This window comes from Podarcis erhardii (genome assembly GCF_964252035.2).
Source record: "Podarcis erhardii genome assembly, chromosome: 12".
Classification (NCBI taxonomy): domain Eukaryota; kingdom Metazoa; phylum Chordata; class Lepidosauria; order Squamata; family Lacertidae; genus Podarcis; species Podarcis erhardii.
The window spans coordinates 17,323,861-17,351,842 of NC_138513.1; the positions used below are offsets into that span (position 1 = coordinate 17,323,861).

A 27,982-nucleotide genomic window follows, 5' to 3' on the forward strand; every position below is an offset into this window, starting at 1 on the left:
TGAAAACTTTTTTTTGTAAATTACAAAAAAAAATAAGTATGGCACTAGACTTGCTTATCTACATAAGAACATAACAAAACAAATATTCCAACAGTACCTCTCCCTCTTCTGATTCCGTAGAAATCCACCTTTTCACCACCTTTCTTTTCTTTGTGAGGGCCTCCATCACTTGCCTTGCCATCCTCACCACCACACTTGACTTCACCTTTTCCTTCAATTGCAGCCACCATTATACCATCTGTCTTGTAGTTTCCAAGTTCAAGAAAACCAGAAGCACCCAGCAGACTGCTGTGGTCTACTTCTGAGAAATGTAATGGATGTTTTGAAAATCCTTTCGTTGACTCCAATATCTACAAGTTAAGAGAATTAGCTATTATATTTTCCTTAAAGTATTTCCCATAAAGCTGGGATACCTAATATACCTAACATACCACCTATGTTAGAGTCTTTTGTGGACTATTGTTGTGGTCCAGGGGCACCTCTGCATTTAATATGCATGTTGTGAAAAATGTAGATTTCTTTCTAAAGTAAAGAGCAGCTTGAAAGGACCTCAGCAGGGTAAGAAAGAGTTAAACTCTCCTTTCTCATTTGCTGCAGTCAGAGTAGTTATCAGCTCCCCTAGAAGAAGAAGAAGAAGAGTTTGGATTTGATATCCCGCCTTTCACTCCCCTTCAGGAGTCTCAAAGCGGCTAACATTCTCCTTTCCCTTCCTCCCCCACAACAAACACTCTGTGAGGTGAGTGGGGCTGAGAGACTTCAGAGAAGTGTGACTGGCCCAAGGTCACCCAGCAGCTGCATGTGGAAGAACGGGGAATCGAACCCGGTTCCCCAGATTACAAGACTACCGCTCTTAACCACTACACCACACTGGCTCTCTAGGAGCATATATATTTTAAAAGAGCATGCTAAAAGCAATAGACACATTTAAAACCACACCTAGGCTGACCGTTATACAGACTGTGGAAGCATTGTATTAGATGTACATTCTATTATTTCTTCCAGATTCTAACCCTTCACCCGTTTAGCAGAATCTAAAGAACTGCTTAGGCTTACAGAAGGCAGTTATGTGAGACCCCTGGAATTTTGGGCTTTGAGCAGTTATTTTCATGCTATATCAGGAACTGATTTCATCAGTCTGCCTTGCAGCATGAGAGGATTGCTGTTCAAGCAAACAAGTTTAAAGTTTATGTAGGTTCAAAGAACTAATTTCATGTCTCTTTGGATTCTGGTCACTTTATGTTACCTTGTCACATGCAGTACAAAACTTGATAAACTGTACCTCTTCTTGTCCAAACTGCTCCATAGAATCACAGTATATTTCACTATCCGAATCGCTTGTCAAGTGCTGAATGCCAGAGACCTCTTCAGCAGTATCTTCATTTGCACCTGTGTGTACAGGTATATGACCAAACACTTAATAAGTGCAAACAGGCCAATTTGGGCAAGAATAAAACAACGACAGCGCAAAAGTCCACTTACAATCAACTTATAAATATTTCATCAGTCTAAACCTGCCTCTCTCAACCTTGGGTCCCCAGATTTTGGACTACAACTCCCATCATCCCTAGCTAGCAAGACCACTGGTCAGGGATGATGGGAATTGTAGTCCAACAACATCTGGTAACCCAAAGTTAGGAAAGGCTGGTCTAAACAGTGAGCACACAATCACACTTCAAATATTAAAAAGCTTATTATGTAAGTTGTTTGCTTAAGATAAAGCAGGTGAAAGCACTGCTTGCAATAGCTATTCACAATGGGGCAATATCATTAGATGTGATTGTTGAGGTTATTTGTCCTAATTACTTTGAACCCCATGTCTCTCAATCATATTTTCCACATGTATGCTCTTTGTGTAGACACTTTATATGCATGAATCTCCCAACCACTTTGGGAGGAGGAGGAAGAAACTTGTCAGTCGGATGAGAAGAAGCCTCAGAGTCATTTACTGTACATGGAGGAGTTTACATTGCTTCTCTATCACACAAAGACACAGTAAGTATATGAACTGAGGGCACACTACAGTCAAATACTGCATTTTCTCAGATCTAATGCGTACCTTTTTTGGCCAAATTACATTGCGAAAATTAAGGTGCGCATTAGATTCAATGGCACATTTACATTCGCCAGCAATTTTGTTTTGTTTTGTTTCAAGGTTCTGAAAACTGAGGTGTGCATTAGATTCAATGGTGCATAGACTCGAGTAAATATGGCATATAAAATTTAACAAGTTTACAGAATATAGTATCAAGCAGACCAAAGTTTAAATCTCCAATCATTTCCACTACAGCTTGGTAAAAGTGAGGAAATAATCTTTACAAACCAGACAGCAAATTCCCAGGGTAGTCTTCACCACTGGAAAATTCTACTTGACAAACATATAGACTAATTTGGAAAAATGCACATGAGGAAAGCACCTTGGTGAGAAGACCCAAAATTAGAAATTATAGGTAGTTCAAGGCGTTTGTCTCTCTTCTTTACTTCTTCATCCACATTTATACCATTCAGAGCTGATTTAGTCTGTATGCCATTGTGAATGTCAGTATTCGGGATATCTTCACAGCAGCCATTGGCGACAACACAGTCCAGCTCCTGAGCAGGCGTCAAATCTGGTCCCAGACTCTCACTTTCTGTAAAACCAATAAATAAGGTGACAACATTTCAAATAGACTTATACTATGAAATATACTAGTTTTTACAAATGTGCTTTTTATTTGTTCATAGATTTAATGAACTCTACTCAGGAGGGATGCGGGTGACGCTGTGGGTTAAACCACAGAGCCTAGGGCTTGCCGATCAGAAGGCCGGCGATTCGAATCCCTGTGATGGGGTGAGCTCCCGTTGCTTGGTCCCAGCTTTTAGGGAGTAGGCTAGCAGGGCGGGGCATTACTCACATCATAGGAAGCTACACAACACAAAACACTGTTGCTGTATGTAGGTTTTATTTTATTTGTTTTTTATCTTATAATTTGGAAATGTACATCCAGGTGTTTTTTCCTTTAATTTTTTGGGGGGGTCCCCAAGAGAGTGGGGCCCTAAGCTTTTGTTTAGCTTATACGTAAATTCAGCACTGACCCTACTCATCTCTGACAGTCTCTGTCCATGATGTGGGCAGAATTACTCTACTGGTATGGAAGCCTCCATTCTGCCAACTAAATGTGTGGAAGCCCCACTGCCAGGATCCCAACTGGCGAAAGCCTACAGAAAGTCCTGAAACAGCGAGGGGCTGAGCTAGCACAGGATCTGCTGGATACCAAGCCAGCAATGACATGTCAGCACTGGGCCCAAGGTGGGCCTCGTTGCTGTAATGATTTCAAGTGGTCCCCTTCCTCTTCTGCACCAGGCTGTGTGAGTGGCAGAGCTATGGATGTTTGGACTGCAGTGTTAAGTTACTTGTACTACACAATTCATTAAGCAATGTTTCCATTGGTTACATAATAATAAAAAAGGAAGAAAAGCTGAACCACCCATAGTCCAACTACCTGCATGTTGCTTTTGACTTTTTTGTGTCTTGCTTTGTATTTAAATTGTGGGCACCCATTCCATCTCTGCAGTTACATGTCCTGCATTCCCTCATCACTCCTACTACCAAGCTATTAAATATATTTCCATTAAAAAAAACAACCACACAATTGTACACAAAAGCTTACATCTCAACAACACATGTTCCATCATGTTTAGAATTTGCTCCTAGGTAAGTGGGGGCAGGATTACATCTTGATAATCAGATTCCCAAGCCTCTTCTGAAATCTGAAGTTTCCAAACAGGGCTCACTCTTACAAAATGATGTAGGGCAGGGAGACACGGGACCATTGCTTTTTTGTGTTCCACAGCAGCCACAGTCTGCTTGAGCAAGACTGAAAGGAAGCACAGCTGTGAAAAGGTGGGTGCGGTTCAGGAATAAAGCTGTACCTTTCTCAACCTGCTTTAGCTCTGTTATTTCTTCCTGATGGGGTTCCTCCTCCGACTCTGCTCCGCTGTCGCTGCTTTCAGATTTGCCATTCACAGCTGGCATAGATGTTATGGAATATCCAAGGTCTAAAAGCAAGTTCAGAAAATGAATATTTACTATACAGTGGTACCTCAGGTTACATACACTTCAGGTTACATACGTGTCAGGTTACAGACTCCGCTAACCCAGAAATAGTGCTTCAGGTTAAGAACTTTGCTTCAGGATAAGAACAGAAATCGTGCTCCAGTGGCGCAGCGGCAGCAGGAGGCCCCATTAGCTAAAGTGGTGCTTCTGGTTCAGAACAGTTTCAGGTTAAGAACGGGCCTCCAGAACGAATTAAGTACTTAACCCGAGGTACCACTGTAGATAAGGGATGCGGGTGGCGCTGTGGGTTAAACCACAGGCCTAGGGCTTGCTGATCAGAAGGTCGGTGGTTCGAATCCCCGCGAAGGGGTGAGCTCCCGTTGCTCGGTCCCTGCTCCTGCCAACCTAGCAGTTCGAAAGCACATCAGAGTGCAAGTAGATAAATAGGTATCGCTCTGGTGGGAAGGTAAACGGCATTTCCGTGCGCTGCTCTGGTTCGCCAGAAGCAGCTTAGTCATGCCGGCCACATGACCCGGAAGCTGTACGCTGGCTCCCTCGGCCAATAAAGCGAGATGAGCAACGCAACCCCAGAGTCGGTCACGACTGGACCTAATGGTGAGGGGTCCCTTTACCTTTACCTTTACCTTTACCATTGTAGAAGATTTAAAATAATTGTGTAGTTATTAAATATTTGTTTAAAAAAATAAAAATAAATTCAAGGCAATTTCTACCTCTTGTCCTTAAATATAATTGTCATATATATATTTTCCCCAAACTTTCCCTCCTTTGGCTCACAGCAGCTGTACTGGTAAGTGAAAATTCCTTATCATAGCTTGAAACCAGACTAGGATTTTTTAGGGTTTTGGGGGCCGAGGCTATACCAAGGGCAGTGAACGTGACCTTGCCAATGTTGCTGGACTTGAGGTCTCATAATGCCTGGCCATGAACTTTGTTGTCTAGGGCTGATGAGAGTTGGGAGTCCAGCAACAACTAGAAGGCCACAGGCTCTCTACTCTTGGGCAAAACACACCATTAACTATTTGCTATTGGTTAAGAATCCATTGCTTAGGCAAGAAACCGTAGGTACGCCAATACTATTCAGAAGCCAGATTTCTCCATGGCTTAGAAAGCTTCTTTTAGCAATGGCATACTTCATGTGAAAAGGCAAACTTCGTTAAAAAAGTATTCAATGTAAAGTGTTGTGTGAGAAGAGGAGATATAGATATGCTTCAGCTTTTAAATCAACTACATTTATGTCAGTAAAGAACTTATAGTTTTGTATTAGTACATGGCTACAGATACAGGAATGCAAGATAGGCCATCACTATCAAAGCCAACAATTTTAAAAGTCAAGCAAGCCTTCAGTAGTCAGTCATATATTCTCTGTTTTGAAACCAGAAGAAAATTCAACGTCTTCCTGCAACACTATTACTGTATTGGCCCAAATAGAAGCAGCACCTTTTAAATTCAAGGGGGGGGGGAGAGAAAAAAATACAATACCCGAATATAAGCCGCTCTCTTAAAATTCCGCAGCCACTCACACCCATTCCGTTTTACCGTATGTCTGCTTCAGCAGCGAAATCGTAAAAGCCAATTTTTGTAAGGTCGCAAATTTAAGCCATACTTTAACTTTTCACGGTTGGAATTTGGAAAAAAGTGAGGCTTATATTCAGGCCAATATGGTATCTGTACAAACATAATATTATATATAATAATCAGTCTGTGAGGGTATTAAAATTGGTCACTTCTTGACTCCAGGGATGAATTATTTAGTTCTGGCCTTAAGTAACAGCAGTGTGTATGCACCTATGCCACTTAAATTCAATAAGATTCTTTTTTATTACTAATTTCAGTCTGATTTGGGGAGGTCTACCAACGGAGCAACAGTGAAACAACAGAGGCAAGAAGAGTGTGGTCGGTATTAGCATAACTTTTATTTGCAGCGCCAAAAACTTTAGCATGTTTAATCTTTAGATTCAAGTTGCTTGTTGTGCAAATCAATAGCTGGGACTTATTAAACATGTTTTGCTGCTTCCCCTTGTCTGCAAGGGACTTTGCTACTCAGATCTATATGATAAATTAAAGGGTGAAGTGGCAGATTAGTTTCCATACTTTTGTTCCAGGAACTATGACCAGGGTGGATCGTTTTCGCAACAGAGAAGACTAATGTTTCAGACAAGGAAATCTGTTTGATAAACAAAGCAGTCCCAGTGCAATACAGTAGCTCCCCGAATAGATATGATTCCCAAATAATAACCATTTTGATGATGTTTAAGGAAAACGCCTAAAGTATTTTTATTTGCTGGATCACTCATAAATATGGCATGCAGAACTTTAGTAAGGATATATGATCAATATGGCTTCCCTATGAAGCATCAGCACATTCCCTACCTAGCCACATATGGACTGAAGAGGAAGACAATAGGATTATGTTCAATTCAATGGATCTCAGAATCAAAGACCCGTAGTGTTGGAAGGGACCACGAGGGTCATCTAGTCCAACCTGCTGCAATGCAGGAATCTTTCACCCAATGTGGGGCTCAAACCCACAACCCTGAGAGTCTCATGCTCTACCAACTGAACTATCTTTCATGGATGCAAGAACTCTGCTATAAAGTCCAATCAGAACCCTTCTCTGAGAAAGGCTCAAACCTCCATAGGTTGCAGAAGAGCCATTCATTGACTTGAAACAAAGTCACAGAATACAGTTAAACCAAAAATACAGTTAAACCAAAAACCACAGAATACAGTTAAACCAAAAACCCACCTGTACCAGTTTTGACTCTCTCCCCATCCTCTCTTCACTATCCTTGACCTCTGATATCCCTTCTTACTACTATACTACTTCTCTTATGTCTCTTATGTCTCTTATGTCTTACTTCTCTTATGTCTCTTATGTCTTATGTACTATACTATGTCTTATGTCTTATGTACTATACTACTTATACTATACTATGTCTTATGTCTTATGTCTTATGTCTTATACTATACTATGTCTTATGTCTTATACTATACTATGTCTTATGTCTTATGTACTATACTACTTCTCTTATGTCTTATTATCTCTTATGTCGCACCCTCTCTCAGTAGTTTTGGGAACAAAATTTAAAACAGTAGACGAAGACAAAGCATGAGGTGGAATCGTATTACCACCCACTTAGGTGAAGTTGACAAATGGTGTTCATTAAATAATAGTTCCCTAATTTAATCCGCCCCCACACTTATGCAGGGGTTTCAGGCTGCCACGTGCATAAGTAAAAATGGAGTAAGGAGTACTCTCTAAGTGTCCTCTCCACCGCTCGCTCTCTCCAACCTAGACCAAAAATACTCGCTCTCTCCAACCTACTCGCTCTCTCCAACCTAGACCAAAAATACTGTATCCAAAAATATACACAACTGGAATTAAAGCTCTGGGGCTGGCAGGAGGATGGAGGATGCTACCATTTCCATCGGCTGTTAGGTAGGGAGGCTGAGAGGCCAAAGCAGAGCCCTGCTGTGCCGCCAGACTCTTTGGGCCTTCCTCTGCCCTCTTCAGACTCTGGGGAGGGTCTGGCTGGATGCAGAGGAGGCACCAGTTGGGGAACTCCCAATGGAGCCCTCAGGAGACGGCAGCTCAGAGCCAGGGGATTGGTGGTGGGATGATGAGTGGTCAGAGGGAGAAGACTGGGAGGAGGAAGTGTTGGAACCTGAAGAGGCAACAGGGTTTAGTGAGCAGGAGGAGGCTGTGGCAGAGAGCAGCCCAGACACAGAAGCAGAAGCAGAAGCAGAAGCAGAAGCAGAAGCAGAAGCAGAAGCAGAAGCAGAAGCAGAAGCAGAAGCAGAAGCAGAAGCAGAAGCAGAAGCAGAAGCAGAGTAGGATCTAGAGACAGTGGGAGTAGGCTTCCGAAGAAGCCAGGGAAGCTTCCTGTAGTCTCCCAGAACACAGAGAAAACTGAAGAGAGCAGAGCAGAGACGAAACAAATGAGCCTTAGGCTGCTGGGGAAGGAACCAGGGGAGGAGCCTTAGAGGGCTGTGGGAGGGCGGGGACCTTCAGTCCTTGCAACTGCCTCATTAGGGCATGTCCTGCTGGGAAGAGTTTCTGTGGTCACTAGGTCTGTGCAGTTTGGGATTCTTTAAATAAAGAGTTAATTTTACTTATGCCAGTGTTTTTTATTGCTGACCTACTCCTGACACCAGCTCTCTCCCACCATTTCCATGTTTGAATTGATTTATTTCCTGGCCCCACACGTATATGCGGTAGCACGCAAGTAAATCGTGTGTAGTTATGCGAGATATTTAGCCTCTCCAATACATTGGAAGAAGAGTACCTAATCTTTTTCTGTTGCCCAATATTTTGATTTCAGAGTTTAATTTCAGCTTCAAAGCAGGTTATAGCTGTCTTTGCATAGATCCACACCATACAAAGAATCATGGGAACTGTAGTTTATTAAGGATGCTGGGAATTATGTGATGGGGAAACTACAGCTCCCAGTATTCAATAGTAATTTGAAGTAATAGGCTTTGAATATGGGTTGGATGTGCTTTAAATGTATGGAGGATCTTATTCGTTTTATAAAATATGTTATCTCACAGTTTAATAATCTACTTTGGGTTTTTCTGCTTCCAATCTATCATTTAAAAAGTATTTCTAAACCACTTAATATTTGCTTTATAAGGTTCTAATAATCTTTGTAATTTTTTCTGGTCTACATAAAGTTTAGAACAGCAGTAGACTTCAACTTTTTTCAGACCTGCTGTTCACTTTCACATAAGTATGCATTATGGGCCCTGGCTTCTAATTTTACCATGTTTGTGTCTGGTGGTAGTGCTGCTGGTGTCACCAAGACGACCCCCCACCCCCACCAGGCTGTGACTCAGTTCAGTTCAACCTGCTAGTTGAAAACCAATAGCGTAGAATATTTGCTAGTGAGTGCAGGAATAGAAATGGCTCTGAGAAACCATAGAACTCTTTCCAGTAACCAGTTTTGCACTGGCGTTTTCATATAGTTCTTCATAGCTGCCAGGAGGAGTCTTCCCTATTTGTAAATAGTTTTGTGTCGACAGAAACAACTTTCATGTGTGATTGTGTTTAACACGGAACAGGCATTTATTTATTATTTATTATTAAATAAGTAATCTGTATTTAAGTTGCTGATTATACAAGTGAAAGCAGAACTAGATTAACAAAAGGAGTTTGCAGGACCACAAACCAGTTTCTACATTATAGGAAAATGGGGAAAACATGTCGTCAAACTATTCAGCCAATATTTTTCATAGGCAGGACCCAAGAAGGGAAAAAAGGGAGTCTTCAAGTTTCTCACTTCCCCCCAATCTTAAACTCATTCTCCACATTTTGCAGAAATTTTGCATTTTAAAAAAATCTCATAAAACTTCATCACCATTTTAGTGCTAATTTCTCTTAATAAAAACATGTTATATGTAGTTTTGACTGATGTACACACTTTGGCAAACAATTTCCCCTAATACAGTGCATTTATGTTGGTTGTTTTTACCACTGTCTTCATCTTTATACATACTGTTCCCTGGTAAAAGCATTTTATATACGGTACATCAGTTGGCTGGAGGACTGCATCATAAAATTCAGATAAGTGCACATTTCAAAGGATAGCTGTGTTTCAGTTTGCATATTATTCTAGACAGTGTAAATCTGATAGAGTCAGCTTTAAATGCATGTGTTTGTGGGATGGGGGTTATTGGTTTGCTTTTGTTTGTTCTTTATTATGCATTTTGCAACTTTATGTTGTGAACTGCCCTGTGATCTTTGGATGAAAGGCGGTATACAAATTTAATAAATAATAAACAACAATAATACAAAATTGAATTTCTCCTCCGTGCCTCCAGGTGAGATAAACCAAGCTAAACAAAGACAACAGACAGTGCAGTATTACGAGCACACAAGCCTAGAAACTAAACTAATAAATTTCAAAGCTAACATGGGATACATTTTCAAAACAAGATGTTACACGTTTTCTGCAGCTTCAGAACTTCACTGAACTATTGTAGAATAGCAAACATTCCTTTGACAGAAACAAGTCTCCTCTGCTAGAAAGTCTCTTCTTGCAATGCAAGGACTCTCCGTGGAGGAAATGAGCTTTTCGGGAACTTCAATACAAAACATGTGGAAAACCTATTTATTAGAATTGGGTAAGAAATGTTCATAAAGAAAACAGACACACATTTACTAACTACCGGCAAACCAAATCGAGGTTTTTTTTAATTTAAGTTTTTTTATAGCAATAATACAAAAAAGAAGAACAGGATTACAACTTCCCTTGTCGCGACACTCCCTCTGACAAACCATTCCCAATACAACTACGTTCTTGGTCCATGCAACATGCAAACACAGTATCAGAAGAGAATGTCCATAAAAAAAGAACAAAAACAGAAATAAGTCCAGTTATGTTGGTGCTAGAAACTGGGACAAATTCCCAGCAAATGAGGTGCTACCCCAATGAGGGGATTTGGAGCATTAAAACACACAGTACCACTATTTGGGAAGTTGCAGCATGTAATGAATATTTCTTCATATTTTCTTTAATACAACCTTCATACTAAACTTCCACATACAGTATAACACTTGGAAGCTGCAAAAATAAGTATAGGTTAAGTTTTTGTCATTTGTAAGAAGCTATACTGAAGGCTGTTACTTTAAGACACAGTTTCTGGATGAATACACAGATCTTACGCAAATAATGGTCAGAACAAAAAATGCTACTTGGGCTTATGCAAGAGACAGTTGGCTTTTTTCTTCGCATTTCATTCCAATTACATGCTTTGCCATCTGGCATGGCCAGGGGTTGGGGTTGCTGCTAATCAAGAAAAACAACTCCAAAGTCCCTTTGGGCTCATGGAACTATGGTATTCCGGATTTATTTTGCTTATTTTTGCCAGTTATATGCTGCCTAATTAATCAAGTCCTCACAATATATAAAATATAAATACAATCCAAATGAAAAAATCAATACAAAAAAAACAGATTGTCATAAATCCAACATATAACTATCATCATAATAAAAAGCAGCACTGAAACCAGTGAAGGGGGAAACAAAATAGTCCCAATGAATGGTGTAGCTTAATTCATTTATTTAAAATCTCATAAGCATGCTTTTAAAGAAAGACTTGGAAAAAGTAACTTGCTTATACTCTGACACCTAATTGGCCTCTTTATTTATACACAGCCCTATGAGCACATAAGTCCATGTTGATATTTCCCTTCATTCTCTTCAGTGCAGCTGAAATTGAAGGCACATAAAATACCACCACGAAAATGTTTCTGAAAGCCTGGCTCCATTTTGAGCAGCAACACATTTTTTTTAGAAAGCAATGCAGTTTAGCTTCCCCAGAAAGAATAAGGCCCTTGAACCCTTCAATGCCCCAAGCGCTTCAAGCAAAAAGTTGACCAATTCCCTTCTGCAGAACCCAGATAATGCAAACACAGTGCTCCACATGCCTCTTCCAAGCCTACCCTAAGTTCATGCAGGCCGGCCAGGCCTCTTGCGCTGGATGTAGAAGCCACATTCTTCTTTTGAGTCTAGTGTTTTTTACGAACCTGAAAATAATATTTTGGTCAGCTACTGATTAAGAGTGGGTTCGTCCCTTGCAGAACAGATTGCGCTCCTTTGCTTTGAAAACAGAAGTGCATCAGACCAAGCCTTCAAAACAAACTCTTCACAACATTAGCAACAAGAAAGTAATTTCCTAAGCTTCTCTTGTCCACTCTCGCACATGTTCCACAGATGGCAATCCAAGGATGTAAACTGTGAGCAGTATTTCATTCCTCTGCGGTATGTCAGCACACTGAAATAACTGGCTTTAGTTAAGAGGCTTTTAAAAAATTATTTAACATGGTAAATAATGCTTTCTTTTGCATTAAGTTCTGTCTGTAAGCATCAACAAGCCTCTAAACTTCCACATACTTTTTTACACCCCACCTCAAATGTTTCCCTTAAGAGCATTATTTTTTATCTAAAAGTTTAGCTTTGTAAATTTATTCTGCACCGAAAGAGAAGTTTTAATTGGAATTAGAAGACTTTTGTGCCTCTCAAAAGCATACTGATTTTCATGAGGAAAACCTGACCCAATTATATACATCACTGTCCCTATGCCGAGCATAAGTGAGGCTGTGCACATGTTGTTGTTTTTTTAATTCTTCTTGGAAATACTTATATCTTCCCCCAAGGAAATACTTATATCTTCCCCCAAGGGGAACGCTGAACGTTCAATTTGCAACTAGGGTCTTCACTGCTGCTAGGATAAGCTGTGTATGTGAAGGTGCAACTCTCAAATGCACCTACTGGATAGCACCTGTGGCTACACAGATGATAATGGAGATCTCCACTCTGCATGACCATACAATTACTGGTTGGAGCTTTTGTTGCTTTTTTGGTCATCTTGTTTTCAGTTTTGTTTCCAGGGTGAGCTGGACTCTACTGCCTGGGCAACAATGTGGAATTTAGGGCCAAAATAGCCTGGGAGAATCTGATTTAAACAGCAAGTAGCCAGTAGGCTATGTATGGGACGTGGGTAGCACTGTGGTCTAAACCACAGAGCCTAGGGCTTGCTGATCGGAAGGTCAGCGGTTCGAATCCCTGCGACGGGGTGAACTCCCGTTGCTCGGTCCCAGCTCCTGCCAGCTCCTGCCCACCTAGCAGTTCGAAAGCACGCCCAAAAAGTGCAAGTAGATAGTTACCACTCTGGCAGGAAGGTAAACGGCATTTCCGTGTGCTGCTCTGGTTTTGCCAGAAGCGGCTTTGTCATGCTGTCCACATGACCTGGAAAAACTATCTGTGGACAAATGCCAGCTCCCTCGGCCAGTAAAGTGAGATGAGCGCCGCAACCCCAGAGTCGTTCGCGACTGGACTTAACTGTCAGGAGTCCTTTACCTTTACCTTTAGCAAGTACGCAAGTGATATATAGATTCCCCTTTGCATGTCCAGTGCTTACCTTTCCCACACTTTAATTTCAGCTCAACTTTTATCTCAAATTAGAACAAGGCTGATAGAAAACAGCCTTTGGGATATATTCTGCAAGGAGGCAACCATGGGTAGGTGTGGATTTAGCATGTCCCACATGAGTACCACCTTTTGCTTTTTAAAATCAGGACTACCACGTAACTTTGCACATCAGTGGGACAAGGATACATTTAAATGCACCTGCAGACTACAGCCCTTACAAGCACTTTAAAAAATGCCTGATGCTCTTTCTCTAGCAGCAAAGGGCCTCCATGAAAGAACTCTCCTCACACTTTCCTAGACAGAGACTAATCTCACATGTTCCCTTTTTTAGTTTTCTGTTCTGGTATCTAGGTTTTGTACATTTTGTGTATTTAGCATAATAAGAACTAAAAGAAGAGTCTATAAATTATCTGTATAAGTTGTTTATAACAGTCAGAAATCAACCTGGCACAGTAATGTTTGGTTTCAATTTAGAACCTTTATAGTAGGTGCATTAAAATAATAAATGAGACATAGATTAGCTAGAGAGCTATGAGGTTGTCCGGCAGTTTGGTAAGGAAAACATAACAAAACTGACTTATTCAGAACAAGGAGAACAAGAAGATGACTAACAATGCAATGCTATATATGTCTACTCAGAAGTCCTATGTTAGTGGGACCCAAGGCTATAATCCTATACCCACTTACTCAGGAGCAAGTCCTTTTGAACTCAATGGGAATTATTTATGAGTAGGCATATATAATATAGTATTGTATGTAATCTCAGTTATTAATAACCACAACAGTTCTAACAGCTTCTGTTTCCCTTCTCCCACCGACCTAAATACTTTACATAGAGATTCCACTGTTTGATACTGAATTTTCCTGTATGAATTTAGGATATGCATATTAAATCTACAATAAGAAAAACCATAACTGTGAAATGATTCAAGCACATTTTGTAAGCAAAATATTCAAGTGGTATAGCAGTTCTGAGGTAAACAGTAGAATACCCATTGGAATGGAGAAATGGACTACATAATAAAACGTCATACCAGACTTGGCTATCAATTGAGGCCATCACATGTTCCAAAACCACAGGATGTTAGCATTCACAAAGAACCAAGTACATGTGCTCTGAATTTTGCTGCTGGCTTGTTACAGCAGAGACACATATATTTTGTCCATTGAAAGAAAATAATCAGTTATTGGTAAAGATTTTTAACATCTGTCATTGCACATTTGCATGAAAATGGAATGGAAATAGTGGAGAACCTATTTATGCCTAACTCACTGCAATGTTGCTAATACCAGTGTATATTTGCATGCTACATAATTATTATTTTTCCTCTTAAGAGTAGTACTTTGACTGGAATAAGTCTTTAAAATGTGCCAGTAGTGGTTGGCATTCTGTGCCAAGTGACAAGAAATGTAATTTTAGAGAACCTACTAGATATATATAGACACACACACACACACACACAAATACATACACAGAGACAATATTTTAAACCAATTGATGTCAGGCTATTTGCATAATAATGTAGTTCTGGCTGTAGACTGCATCAGTTGTACCTTAAGTGCAGAGCCCAGCATGCCAGAGGTGCTCAGTACTGACCACTTGACCAGTAAGGGCTACTTGACTTGCCAGTACTTTGAATACGCTAAATAGATAAGCACATGTATTTTGCTACATGTACATGCAGTGAGGAGCCAGGATCAACAGAAGAGATGATCAGACATCATACTAAACCAAGGAAGGGGAACCTAAAGTCCTCCAGTTATTATTGGACTGGTGATTGAGCTTTCTTTTTTCTCTTATTCTCTGCCCACCCCTTCTTCCTCATACGCTCATCTCTTTTAGATTGTAAATCTGAGAATACTACTGATTTCTGTGAACTACTCTGGGATCCTTTTTTGTCTAAAGAATATAAATCCGGAGTAGCCCAGTGGGCTGGATCTTTATCTCCTCACCCACTAGGGAGCCAATTTCACAGGTGAGTGAGAGCACCCATCTGTCAATCATCAAACATTATAATGGCATCAAGTGATAGACGCCTGTTAAAATTAAAAGGTTACTGTAGCGCAGCATTTGAAGATGTTCTTCCAGTGCCAATCAAAGAGGCCCTTTTTCACGGATGATCAGCTAACAGTTGGCTAGATGGAGACCCTTTGATGTCTCTGCAGAGAGCGAAATGCTCCTAAGACTGGAGCATCTTCCCCTCTGACAAGAATGCAGTTTCTATTCAAAGGCCTGGAGGAAGTGCTTTGGGAAAAACCTGCTCCCTTTTCGGGAGGGAAATGCAAAAAGAACTTGCAGAGCCACTTTTACACTGCTTCCTAAGCAGGTCGAGCCCAGAGCTTGGCTGAGCACAGGGTTTGCAAAGCGCTTTGTGCAGCAGCTCCCAAACATCTGACAATCTGCTGGTTGTTGGGTCCTTGGGGAAAACTACTATGCAAAGGCTTTTGCAGGCACTGCCCTTTTGACCAAGTCCCACCTTTACCTGCCCTCATCTGGTAAGGTGTGGGACAGGTAGGCATGGCTTTGCTGAAATTGCACTGGGAGCCAAATGGGAAGGCCTGGCAGTCCACATTAGGTATGTGGGCCGAAGGTTCCATATCACTGATATGTGTGTTTTAGACAAACAACAACACTCCCCCATCGCCACTGGCCAAGCTGGCTGGGATTTATGGAATTCTGAGTCCAACAACAAGCCTTAGGTTTCTCACACCCTACACTAAACACTGATGTAAATGAGCCCCAGAACCATGGCCTTGTGCATTCCACCAGCTCAGAAGCTTTTGCTTCCAGTTTGCGTAACCATGGGTTGTTGAAGTGTCCAAACCAAGAAACAGGTTAACCTTCATTGTGGTTTATGTGAAACCAGCCAACCCTTAAGCCAACAGGATTAATTAAGGACATGCAGGAGTTTTAATATTATGAAAGCTGTGGCAAGTCAGACTTGCAACACGTTTGCATGGAAGTTAGAGCATGGAAGTTAGAGCATGTCAGGAAAATGGAGAGAGGTGTTTTTGCTCCTGGCTCTGAGGTGCTTCGCAACAATTAGTGCAATTACCATTAAAATTATTCACAGAAGCTGAACAAATTGCAAAACCATAGCTTAATATAACCTGGAGTTAATTAAGATAAGTAAAGTTTATATCCCAACCTGCTATTATGCCAGATCCTCTGCTCTTTTTATCCTCAACAATTTCATAGAATGGGCCTATTACATGTAGGAGTTCTTCAACCTTGTCTGTCATTGGCATAGTTTCAAGAATCTGTAGGAATACAAAACATTTATGAATTGCTTATCAGTTCATAATATTGCAATACTTCACAAGAACACAGCATCACAATAAATAAAAAAATCCTGCACCACCTACACTGGCTGGCAAAAGCTCCAACTGGAGCCTTACCAAAGGCATCGTGGACTTTGAAGATGCTCAGGATGAAAGGGAGAAACGTGCTAAGAGGAAGGCACGTTCAGCAAACCCTCACTGCGATCAACTCCCGCATGGAAACCTATGTCCCCACTGTGGAAGGACGTGTGGATCCAGAATTGGCCTCCACAGTCACTTGTGGACTCACTGTTAAGAAGACTATGTTCATGGAAGGCAATCTTACTCGGCTACGAGTGATCGCCAGAGAAGATGATGATTTTGAAAACCTTTAATTGCAACATCAACTTTACCTGAGGGACTGCTTTGCCCCATACAGCTGTCTGTCTGAGAACTGTTCCTCTGCTCTGATAGGGTGTTGTTCTGTATGCCCTATAGGTATGTCTGGCATCAAACCAAACATTTAGTATTTTGATTGCAGCTCCATGGAATCAGCTTCCCAGTGAACTAAGTCAAGCAACTAGCATTTTAGCTTTTAGGCAGCTGTTTGAAAACGTATCTATTTAAGAAGCCTTTCCCTGAAGACTGATTCTTTATACTATGCAGAACCTTGTAATTTAGTGTTTTTAATATAGTGTTTTATAGATTGTTGTATACTTAATTTTTACTATATGTGTTGTTCTTTCGGTATTTCTACATTGCACTGCTTTAGAAACATTCATTGGGAAGCAGTTTATAAATTCTTAAATAAATAAATAAAATTATCAAATATCACGGCCTCTCTTTATGTATATTCAGCCCAATCTCACAAATATAAACAGGCTTGATTTGTCATTTTTATGTGTTTGTGTAAAGGATATGAATACTAAGCGAGAATGCAGATTGCTGGTACACTCATAATTTTTAAAATAAATTTCCTTTGAAGAAAATGAGAAAGGCAATACTACTACAACAAAACTCCTGTTGTTTCTCCCAATAACTCTACATGGCGAATCATGTTTGCCACTGCAGCAATGAGCTTATCCAAAAAACTTCTAGGCTCAAACATGTTAAACAATTTAAATACCAGATTCCATCCTTGTTTACTCACAAGCAAGTTCCACCAAAGTAGGACTTACTTTCAAGTAACTCTGCACATGGTTTTGTGCCAAAAGCAGATTTTGTTTGAGAATAAAAGTATTACGCTTTCTTAGCATATTCTTTCATAATTTATAACTCCTTTACAAAATGAATACATTTATCAGAATAAAGGCGCCACAAAACAGGCAGTACAGGAAATACAGAGAAACTAATTTCATCAGCAGATAAGAGTATTCTGATATATTTTCTTGCTGTCTTCCATTCTATTATCTACTACTCTCAGAAAGGAAGGCAGAGGTTCAGGTTTATCTTGCTTAAACCTGTTAAATCTATGCATGAAAGATGCTTTCCCAAAAGAAAACATTAGGCAATATATAATATTGTAGCAACAATAATTTGGAAACATTTAACACATTAACTGGAACGATTTCATCAGACGCTCCTTCAACACATGTGGTATTAGATTAATCCTAGTTTAAGTATAGTATGTTTCTTTTCATTTTGGGCTCAAGCCTACTCAATTTCTATTCTAACCAGCTTACTCCAATACCCAGCCTACTTACTTCAGAGTAGCAATACTGATTACCAAAAGTAAGTGGATGACATGATTCAGATATGAAGAAATAGTAATACATTTGCCATGGCAAAAAACAACAACAGTGTGTATATTTTCTTTTTATTATGTGCTTTGGGATACTACCAAATCACATGTTGAAGTTAAATATAAACTGCACAGTGCCCTAAAGAATATTTAATGCTCCCATGCAAATCTCAAAATTAATCAGAATTTGCCAACACCTCAACATTCAAGACTCTGGGTAATCCACACCGCAATCTCCTCTGATGAGTATCTCACTGATGAGCTTCTATCAGCCTCAAGCTAGATCCTTTGCCAGGCTGTTGCAGCACCTCTTCCGGGCACCCCTTCATCGCTCATGGGCGCTTCCTTCCTTCTCCTATCCTACACATGCTCTCCCCGTGCTTTCTGCTCTCTTCTTTCTCCCCATCAGAAATTTCCTTTCCTTATGTCCTCAATCCAGCACCTTCACCCCATATGAGGACTGCCATCTCTGTTAACCTTCCTACACCCTCCAATGGCCTTAACACTAGGGTTTACTGTTCACTATAATATTAGCATAAATATTAAATTCTGACTTTGTACTCTAAGCAGGTTTTCAATGTTTTCATTTTTGTTAGCTATTATGAAGTATTTATAGATCGACAGATAGGTAGTTCTATTGATTTCCAATATATAAAGAATATTGCCATCTATCCTAACCCCACATAATCGAAAATACACACCAAAATGGAAATCTTGTTGCAAGCTGTATACAAGTACCCAAGGTTTAGCTTTTTGCATGTTTCAGTTTTGAGTCATCTAGCACTCTTGTAATGCATTCCTTTTAACAAATACTCAGAAGAGCTGAAACTCTTCCAACTGATATTATAGTACAAGTGTTTTTACAAGAGCCTGCACAGCCCACTCCTCTCTCCATCTCTGTTTTTGCTGTGAATTAGCTCCAGTTCCAGTGATTCACTGCAGGCTGCTTACCATAAACTTCCATAATGCACTGCATAAGCATTGCTCACTTCTCTTTCATGGCAGCAATATCCCTAAAGCTCTCAGCATTTTGACAGCTAGGCTGCCTAGGGTAAAGTCCATCAAATAATTTGCAGCAATTCCTTTTGAAGCTTGGCTAGAAGCTAATCAAGTTTCAAGCTTCATGTGCCTAGAAATGAAATTATTGTGGAATATTTGCTTTCTTCAACATACCTAGCAACTCTTACCTTTTTCATTTCTTCAACATAGGCAATCATAGCATCTTCTTTGGGCATATCACCTAAAGCGCTCCATGCATCCCTACAATAAATATCACAAATATCCTCAAGACATTTAAAATTATAATTCCTGTAAGATTCAATAGGCTCATTCTTACTGAGCCCTTGATTCTGCAAAGACAGAACTCGCTACAATCTATCTAATTTTGTGTACATAAATATGTGCTCATTGTCTGTAGAGTAACACAAATTCTGAGATTGAGATTTAACATAGGCTTGGTTTCTCAGTCTTCAAACAATGTGCTTTTTAATATTTAATAAATGGCCTCATTTCCATCTTTTCCTTCTCACTTTTTGTCTGACGGTAGGCCACAGTTATGAGTAATTTATACTTGGCTTGCGTGCCCAGTTCAAAATGCACAACATTTTGCAGAATATATAACTTGTACTAACTCTTTGCAATAGACTTGAGAAACAGGTAAGTAAAAGATATAAAACTGAAACAAGTAAATAAATAGCTGGATCCAATAACCCAGATGGCCTTTTCAAATGAGTTTGTCTATTGTGTGCATAGTCAAATCTCTGTGTGGGAAAGTCACAGACACCATTGCAGTCACGAGGGGAGGACGGACACAATTATCCAGGTCTGGAGCAAAAAACACTGCTGCTGCTGAAAAAATGCAATTGCCCAATACCTATTCCCTGCCTCAAACTGCATTTTCCTATTCTCCTGTACACTATAGCTGCACAAGTGTCACAGAAACCTTCCAGATGTATCAAGGACCTATGACACACTCCTCTGACTTATTTTGGCTCCCCCCAAAAAATACAGTTTTAGAATTTGGGGTTTTGTTTTGTTTACTTCTTAAAATAGCCAAATAATCCTGCAAGTGATTTCCTGAAGCTTAAAAAAAAATATTAAGAGAAATGTTAGTTAGGAAGATTACATTGTCTCCATGCAGCACTCTTCCCACAATACCTTACTTCCTGGTATTATTGTTGTTGTTGTTATTTTCTTTATTATTTTTTCCCCTTTCCAAAGACAAGAATGAACACTTAATTTGATTTAACCTTTGCCTGAATAAAAAGTGTACTTTGCTAATCTGCTGTGGATATCAATTATAACACAAGTTTTTTAAAAAGAACACCTCTGGAGGGTTGCACTGAGAATAACAGCAACTAAAAAACAAATATCAACCCTTTCAGAGTTGTTTTTTACTGAGGTGTGTATAGCTCTATAATACTTCACAAAAGTCACTAAAAAAATACAGATTCCTCTTACATATACATATTTTTTATTTCTGCCCTATTATAGCTAATGGGTAAAAATGCTTGAGCTTCAAAAACATGCAGAACTTGTTTGACAAGAAACCTCTGTAAACTGAGAGAAATTATTACATGTGCTTACAGGCAACAATGTCTCTGTTAGGGAGAGCCAAACTGCAGAGTCTAACCCGGCTACCTCCACCTCCAACATATGCGGCACAAGAATGGGGGCAACACTGCACTTCCATCAGCTGACCACCAATTTTACATGTACATTGCCACCATCTTTATTAAGATATTTCCCAATAGTGGGAGACCAGCATGAGGAGCAGAGACAGTCTGCTAAAAGTCAGTTTGCAGGCTGCTGGTAGACAATTGTCAATGAACCTTCTTCAAGATTCAGAAAAAACATTTTCTGTACCGAAAGTCTCTTTGCGCAATTATTATCTCTATCTTAATCTTGCCTGCACCCTCACAGCTACTGAGTTCTTTCCTGAACTAGGTACATTTTAAACAGAAATAGCTGGGAAGGTGGCAGTGCTCAGGTAATCATGGCGTGTTAGGCAGAGCAGGATGCACATGTGAATTCCCCAGGTAACAAAGGTAAAATACCTGGAACATAAATCTCAGAAATGATACCAGGCCTTGGTTTTTTAAAAAGAGAGGCTGAGAACATCCCCTACTACCAGTGATCTGGTGCACATTTATATTCTTTATAACTAAGGCTTTTCTCCATATGCAAGTTGTCACAGGAAGCTGCCTTATACAGTGTCACACTACTGGTCCATCTAGCTCAATACTGTCTACCATGATTGGCTGTGGCCCTTTGAAGTTTGAGATGTCTTTCCCAGTCCTACCTAGAGATGTAGGAAAATGAACCTGGATGTTCTGCATGCAAACCCTTTGGTCTACCAGTGAGTTGTAGCAGTGCCCCATGAAAAAAAAAAGTAGTCAGCAATTCATCCTTCCTGGTGCCCCCCACTACAGCAGGGCTTGTGTACATACAAACTTAAAACACCTCTTGCATATCATATTTACCATTTGTATCTACCAATAGGATCCCAGAATCCAGGTCTTGGACTACTGCAGGGTCCTTGAGTTGCTTGCTTATAAAAGCTATAGAACTTGAGCATCATTTCATTTGTTGGCTGGAATGAACCTAGAGAAAATAATCTTAGAGTGAGAAACACCATAAATGACAGATATTTTTAAACACCTAATTTCTGTACCAACTCAAAGGATTAGATTCACACTTGGTTAATTTAACTGAAGTTCTATTGAAATCAAGGGGCCATAACTTAAACCATGACTTATTGTTCGCACTGAATTCAATGAGACCAAAGTTCAACTAACTTAAGTTAAGGCATCCAGTTCAAAGTTAAAGATCCAGTCCAAAATAAATAGAATATGACTGCATGACTTACAGTACCAGGCTACTGGGAACTAAGTACACCCATAACAAGGACTAAACTCAAGACTTTATGCACACCAATTTCTGATTTTAAAAAATCAAATAATTGCACCTTCGGTCTATGTTTATTTTCATTCTATAATCAGAAAGGATACTCTAGTGAGTAAAGTATACTTGTGCAAAGGAACATAGTCACCTTTATATTTCAAGTAATGATATCATCCCTGTTGTTGATTCTCCTATTAATGAAAGTAATGTGTCCAAACAAACAGAAAAAAACATGACTGCTGATACTTTTCATGCTAGCTTTATGGTAGAATTGTCCCTACTGTGGTGCAGCTCACACACATCCTGTGTTGAAGACATATTGTAGTACTGGAAAAAAGCTATAGAAATTCAAAACCCTGTCAAGGATTAAAATACCACAGCAGATCCTCCTGTGACAAAAAACCCCAAAGTCATTTTACCCCACTATGGTTACCTAAATCGATAGTTAGGTTATTCCAGTCAAACTGCTTCAAGCAGTTTCTATCATAGGCCCTGTTCCCATGGCTACCCCAATACTATCTGCCCTACTGAAAACCAGGTAAGAAGAAGATTTATTGACTGCTTATGCTACTACTTTATACATGGTTGGTGTGCCTGACCACCAGCCAATCCTTAGCTCTTAGAATGGAACTTGCACAAGCTCAAAATTTTAGATTGATACATTTTTTTAAAGATTCTGTTACTAAAGTGAGACAGAAAAGTATTTGTAGCATGCACACTATGAAGGACACCTCTCATTTTCTAATATTATGGGTATGTTCATATTGGCGACTTAAAACACAGTGAGGTCATTTCATCCCACTGTGCTTCAGGCCACATTTGCATAGTGTTGTTAACATTAGAGCAGGTTGTATTGACTCAATGTGTGCATGGCCATTTTGATTTCCCCATCCCTGCAACCCCATCCCCCAAGTTCCTATTCATGAAACTGTCATCTGCACATGTGCAACGGCTGTCTCAAATGTTCACACCATTCTTAAGTATGAAGCGAATGCAGCTTAAGTTTTCCAGTGCTATGCGACTCCACCAATTTCACAGAAGGGTGGGGTGGGAAAGAGAAGGGATTTGAAAATCACACCATTTACACCCACAAGCTGTTACCAACGCAAAATCAAGTATGAACATAACACGCTCAAGGCAAACCCCTCCTTGCTTGCAGTGCTTGGGATAACATGGTTGTTTTTAAAAAAGAAAATAGGTGATGGCATTAAAAAAAATCCTCTGGAGCAGAGTTGGCTGAGTATTTGGCTCTCTTAAATAGAGATGGAAGCTTTTCTTTTTGGACATACTATTTTTAGTTCTGCTCTCAATTTAAGTTTATCAACTTTTCATTGTAAATATTAAACTACGTATCAGGATTACACAAAGAGATTGCAGAATGTTTCATTTTGGGGAGAGGAACAATTTTGTATGGAGCTTAATATGCACAAAGAGCATCAAGGCAGCAGTTCTATATACACATAAGTGTGTATAAGTACTGAAATTTGGCTTCAGAGTACAGATGTATAGAACTGCAAGGACCACCTATTCCCTCAGCAACCTGACAGGCCATTAAAATTTGCCTAATACCTTTAGAAAGCAAGGTAGGAAGAGGCCTATGACAAGGCCTTCTGCGTTGCGCTAGCCAGAATGTACTTTCCAGAGATGTTTGCCTGGCTCCAACTGCTCCTTACCAGTGCTAAGGGACAACCTTCCCTGCTTTTAGATTCTTGGCATTGCATGCATGCCTTTTTATCCGACTACAGGTTCTTCCCCCTGCTGCTTTTAAATAACCAACTACTGTACCATAAAGACTTTTAGAGAAATCTTATGCTAGCTGTTCTGCCAGTTAGCTTGCCCAAGGGGCGGAATACAAATCCTCCAAATAATAAGGTAAACAAGTTAAAATGGTTGCCTAGGTAGAAAAAAAAAGCCAGGAGCACTAGAGTTCTTGCTAAAGAAATGCTTTTGCCAGGAAAGGCCATTCCCCAATATATTGTGCCGGTTTTTCCAAACAGTTTTAACCGTCTTTTAAATCTGACAATCTTAAATTTGACCGTCTTTTAAATGGCCAATTTTCAAGATTGGCTAGTGAATTCATAATAGAGCTGGTTGGCAGGAGAAGGAGAAGGCAGGGGGTGGCGGAGGGAGAGAAAAGATGCAGGTCTTTCGCAGCGGCTCCTGTGGGTGTGGCGTGGCTGGGATGGAGAAAAACCCCAAATCCGGGGACCCTTCTCCTCGCCCCGCGAAGAGGCACAGAAATGAGGCGGCGCTTCCCACCCTCTCCTCGGGGTCTCTGTCGCCTTCGCGGCCCCACCTTCCCGGTCCCTGGCCCTCGAAGCGTCTCCTCGCTCCTCCCGGGCTTCACTCACCGTTTTTGGGCAGGCTCTGGATCACCTTGACGGCCGCCTCGAAGCGCGTCTCGTGCAGCGAGCCGCCGCCGCCGCCTCTCTCCTCCGTCTCCGCCATGTCCCGCCTCTTCCCTCCAATGGGCCCCTGGTCGCGTCGGCCGCCGGAATCGCGCTGCCGCCGCCGCCGCCGCCGCTTCTTCCCTTCGCCCAGGAGTTCCCTGTAACCGAGTGAAGGCAGGACATAACGCGGGTCTGGCGAAGGAGGCGGTGGCGGAGGGGACGCGAGGGCCGCGGCTGCCTCCGCCCCCTTCAGCCAAGGAGAGGCAGGAAAGTCAGGCCGGGCCTTTGCGGCTCCCCTCACAGCCCGCCCGCGAGAAGATGGGCTCCCCTCGGCCCAGGCGCCCCTCGGTCGCCTCGTGAAGAGGTCGTGGAGGCGACGGTGTTCGCTCCCTCGTAAAACAGCCCGAAGTGAAGGAATAATAATAATAATAATAATAATAATAAGGCGTACTCCTGTGGTTTTGAGGCTTGCCTATTTTGGTTCCACTCTGGCGTGGTGGTGGAAAAAAAAATATGTGAACTAAACCCAAAGTCCACCCTGGATTGTCGCTCCATACAGTGCCCCGGCTTCACCCTTCTACAGCACACAACTTGTCGGTTTAATCTTTATTGATTTATATAATGTCAGCTTTGGAAAGAAGACAGGTCCCTGCCCCGAGAGGCTTACAATATGAAAGACGCGAGGCAACGAACAGCAAGGGGAGGAAAGATCAACGGGGAATAATAAACTATTTTCCCCCCAGTTACAGTATGGAATTGGGAGTAAAGGGTTGTGCCAAAGGCGCCGTGGAAAGGGGTATTTACTACCCTCCTTTCGCTCAAGTCTTGTGTAGGTTCATCTCCCAATTACGGCCCAATTACTTAGCTCGCGTGACCTGTCCTTCTGAATGTTTTTAAGCACGACCACAAAGAAGTCAAAGGGGCTTGCTCCGAAATCATTATACTTAGGGGGGTTAACGATTCCTAACCCAATGCTGACACAGAAGTAAGTACTACTAGGCATGGGCGTAGCGGGGGGGGGGGGTAGAGAGTGGCAGCTGCCCCCCTAAATCAATAAAAATAAATACATAGCAAACTGAGGTCCTGCCCCCACTAACAAAAGCAACCCCCCCCCAAAAAAAAATCCTGGCTACGCTCATGCCACTGGGTTCAGAGGGGCTTACTCTCATATATGCATACACAGAATTGCAGCCTAAATGGATCATATCATTTAGATTTTGTACTTTCGTCTTCAAAGTGGATGAGAGGTGTCATTAGCAACATGCGCTAAAATAAAAGAGATTTGGACGGGGGGGGGGTTTAATCGTTTCACCTTACTTTCGCCAGCCTGATCAGAAAGTTCAAACAAGTGGTTTTAAAAGACTATTGAAGTAACTGCTGATATACACTGAATTCACTCGTACACCAGTACGTACTCCGTTAAATTCCACTTTTTCCAGCCCATCCCATTGCTATTTCCTAGGACTTAACAGCACCTGTCATTTCCTTTCTTAGACGTCTGTTGTGACCTGACAAGTGCGACATCACGCACCCCTGGCGAACAGCTAAACAAGCAATTCAAAACTTCCCAACAACTTTTATCTACACTCACCCCATCCTCACTCACAGGGGGCTTTTAGATAAGCTTTGCAAAGCCAGCCTCAGCGCCAGTGATTTCCTGTTCCCAGTACACAACGGTATACAACCACCCATTATTACTAGGCATCTATTATTACACACTCTTGGGGTGGAGATCGGGGGCGAGCCTTCCCAGCAACACATATCTGGTCCCAATTCCCTCAATTACAGACAGAACCTGACAGCTGCAAGGACAAAAATAACAATACAATGTTTTTTCTCCTCCAACTTTTTGAGAGCAAAGCGCCATCCCTAAGCACGGCCTAGAAGGCTGGCGGCGCCGAAGAACAGCTGACCTTCTGCCTCATTTCCTAAATAACAAAACATAACAAACAGCACAAGTTGTTCCCCGCTCCTACCTTCCGTGACAGGTTCGCTCACCTTTTTTTGCCCAAGGCTCAGGCTTCTCCTGTTAAATGTCTTCCAACAGCAGCGATCAGCTCATTCTTGCCCCGCCTCCTCGAGGAGCATGCTGGGAAATGTAGTCCGTCCCTCTACTACTTCCGGTCTCTGGCATCTATGATCCTCCTTGCCATGGCAACCTTCAACTGTTTTCTCCCCATAGGCAGAAGCATTCTCCCTCCGAGCAGCCAGTAGCAACGGGCAAAACGGCTTGGGGAGCCCGGACGGCGCTGCCTTGAGGGCCCCGAAGGATGGCTTATAGGAGCAAGTGGTCCCAGAGGAAGAAGAAAGGCCCTAAGCTTGAGCTCAGCCCCGCTCAGAAGCAGCAGATGCGCGATGCCTTCGACCTGCTGGATTCCGACGGCACCGGGACCATCGACGTGAAAGACCTGAAGGTGTCCATTCGGGCCCTGGGCTTTGAACCCACCAGAGAAGAGATCAAGAGGATCGTGGGCGAAGTGGATAAAGAAGGCTCGGGGAAGATCGGCTTCGACGCGTTTTACTCCGTGATGACCAAGAAGATGTCCGAAACGGATCCCAAAGAGGAGATCCTGAAATCCTTCAAGCTGTTCGAGGACCCGGAAAGGGGCAAGATCGCCTTTAAAGACCTCAAGCGCGTCGCCTCCGAAATTGGGGAGAAGCTGACGGACGAGGAACTGCAGGAAATGATCACCGAAGCGGACCTGAATGGAGACGGGGAAGTGAGCGAGCAGGAGTTTCTGATGATCATGAGGAAACACGGCTACTAGCCTAATGGCCTCCTTCTCGTCCTCCTCCTCCTCTCTGCCCTTCTCGGCTTCTTCCGCCTCTTGAGAGCACCTGCAAATAGTGTTGGGGAGCTCCTCACTTTCCTCCAGCCATCTTCTTCCTCCTCCTCCTCTCTCAGGCAGAAACTCTCACAGGTTAAAGTCAAGGGTGTGGGGAGGGGAGGCAGTAATTCACTGCTGGAACATTAAATGTGGCTCACCAGAAGAAGAAGAAGAAGAAAGAATTCTCTTGCTCAACTTTGCCCTTTCTGTTTTCAGTGAATAAACATACCAGTTTTAGACTCCTCTGGGAATAGTAATTATTTATACTCTTATCGCAATAGGTAGAAACATGAGGGGGTTTTTTTGTACAAATTGCTAAAATCTTCAAATCACTTTCAAAATGATCAAAACACAATTACTACCACACACACTTAAAATCATCAAGGCAATACTTCAGGGATTAGTTATTGAATGTTCATATTCATATTATATCTGTATTATTTTTCACATTTGCACACCTGCTACTCCCATTTAAAAACAACCCTTAGTATCTCTACTATAGGAAATTATATTTAGTACATTTATGTTCAAGAACTACATGCTACCTTTCCATATGAAGATTTGCCAAAGGCATCTTAAAATCCATATAATATTTTTTTTAAAAAACTATGCCTAACCATTTTCAACTAAAACAGGAGTATGCTCAATGCTAGAGTATCTGTTTTGTCTCAGTTTCGAACTCCAGCACCTCCAAGTAGGGATGGAACAGACCCCATCTGAAACCCTGCACTGCTACAGTGAGCTTGATGGCACTAATGCTCTGATAAGGCAGCTTCCTATGTTCCTAAGTATCAGCCAGGTCTGCTCTGTCCGGGCCTTTACAGCAGTTTGTTTTAAATAAATCGGTCCACACTGTTTAGAACTGCTCCTCC

General features: G+C 41.4%; 1 protein-coding gene and 1 pseudogene across 4 annotated transcripts in view; one reads left to right on the forward strand and one right to left on the reverse strand.

The window, feature by feature from the left end:
• ACBD5 (acyl-CoA binding domain containing 5) overlaps positions 1 to 26,414 on the reverse strand; it is a gene marked incomplete at its 3' end in the record, with an annotated part of 29,735 nt that extends 3,321 nt beyond the window's left edge. For 2 of the 3 annotated variants that reach the window (XM_081834417.1, XM_081834418.1), the window contains exons 1-9: positions 25,874 to 26,023; positions 24,244 to 24,440; positions 21,472 to 21,592; positions 19,177 to 19,249; positions 16,137 to 16,248; positions 3,910 to 4,035; positions 2,415 to 2,627; positions 1,280 to 1,386; positions 98 to 350 (exon numbers count right to left, since the gene is read on the reverse strand). In XM_081834417.1, coding sequence (XP_081690543.1) covers positions 98 to 350; positions 1,280 to 1,386; positions 2,415 to 2,627; positions 3,910 to 4,035; positions 16,137 to 16,248; positions 19,177 to 19,249; positions 21,472 to 21,592; positions 24,244 to 24,440; positions 25,874 to 25,878 — 1,207 coding nt within the window. In that variant the 5' untranslated portion in view covers positions 25,879 to 26,023. Of the gene's footprint in view, positions 1 to 97; positions 351 to 1,279; positions 1,387 to 2,414; positions 2,628 to 3,909; positions 4,036 to 16,136; positions 16,249 to 19,176; positions 19,250 to 21,471; positions 21,593 to 24,243; positions 24,441 to 25,873; positions 26,024 to 26,280 lie in introns of those variants that run through there. The other variant, XM_081834419.1, reaches the window with a different exon arrangement.
• A 138-nt stretch (positions 26,415 to 26,552) lies between these two features.
• LOC309326055 (centrin-2 pseudogene) lies at positions 26,553 to 27,352 on the forward strand (annotated as a pseudogene). The gene has a single exon. The product of its transcript is annotated as a centrin-2 pseudogene (transcript).
• The last annotated feature ends 630 nt before the right edge of the window (positions 27,353 to 27,982 follow it).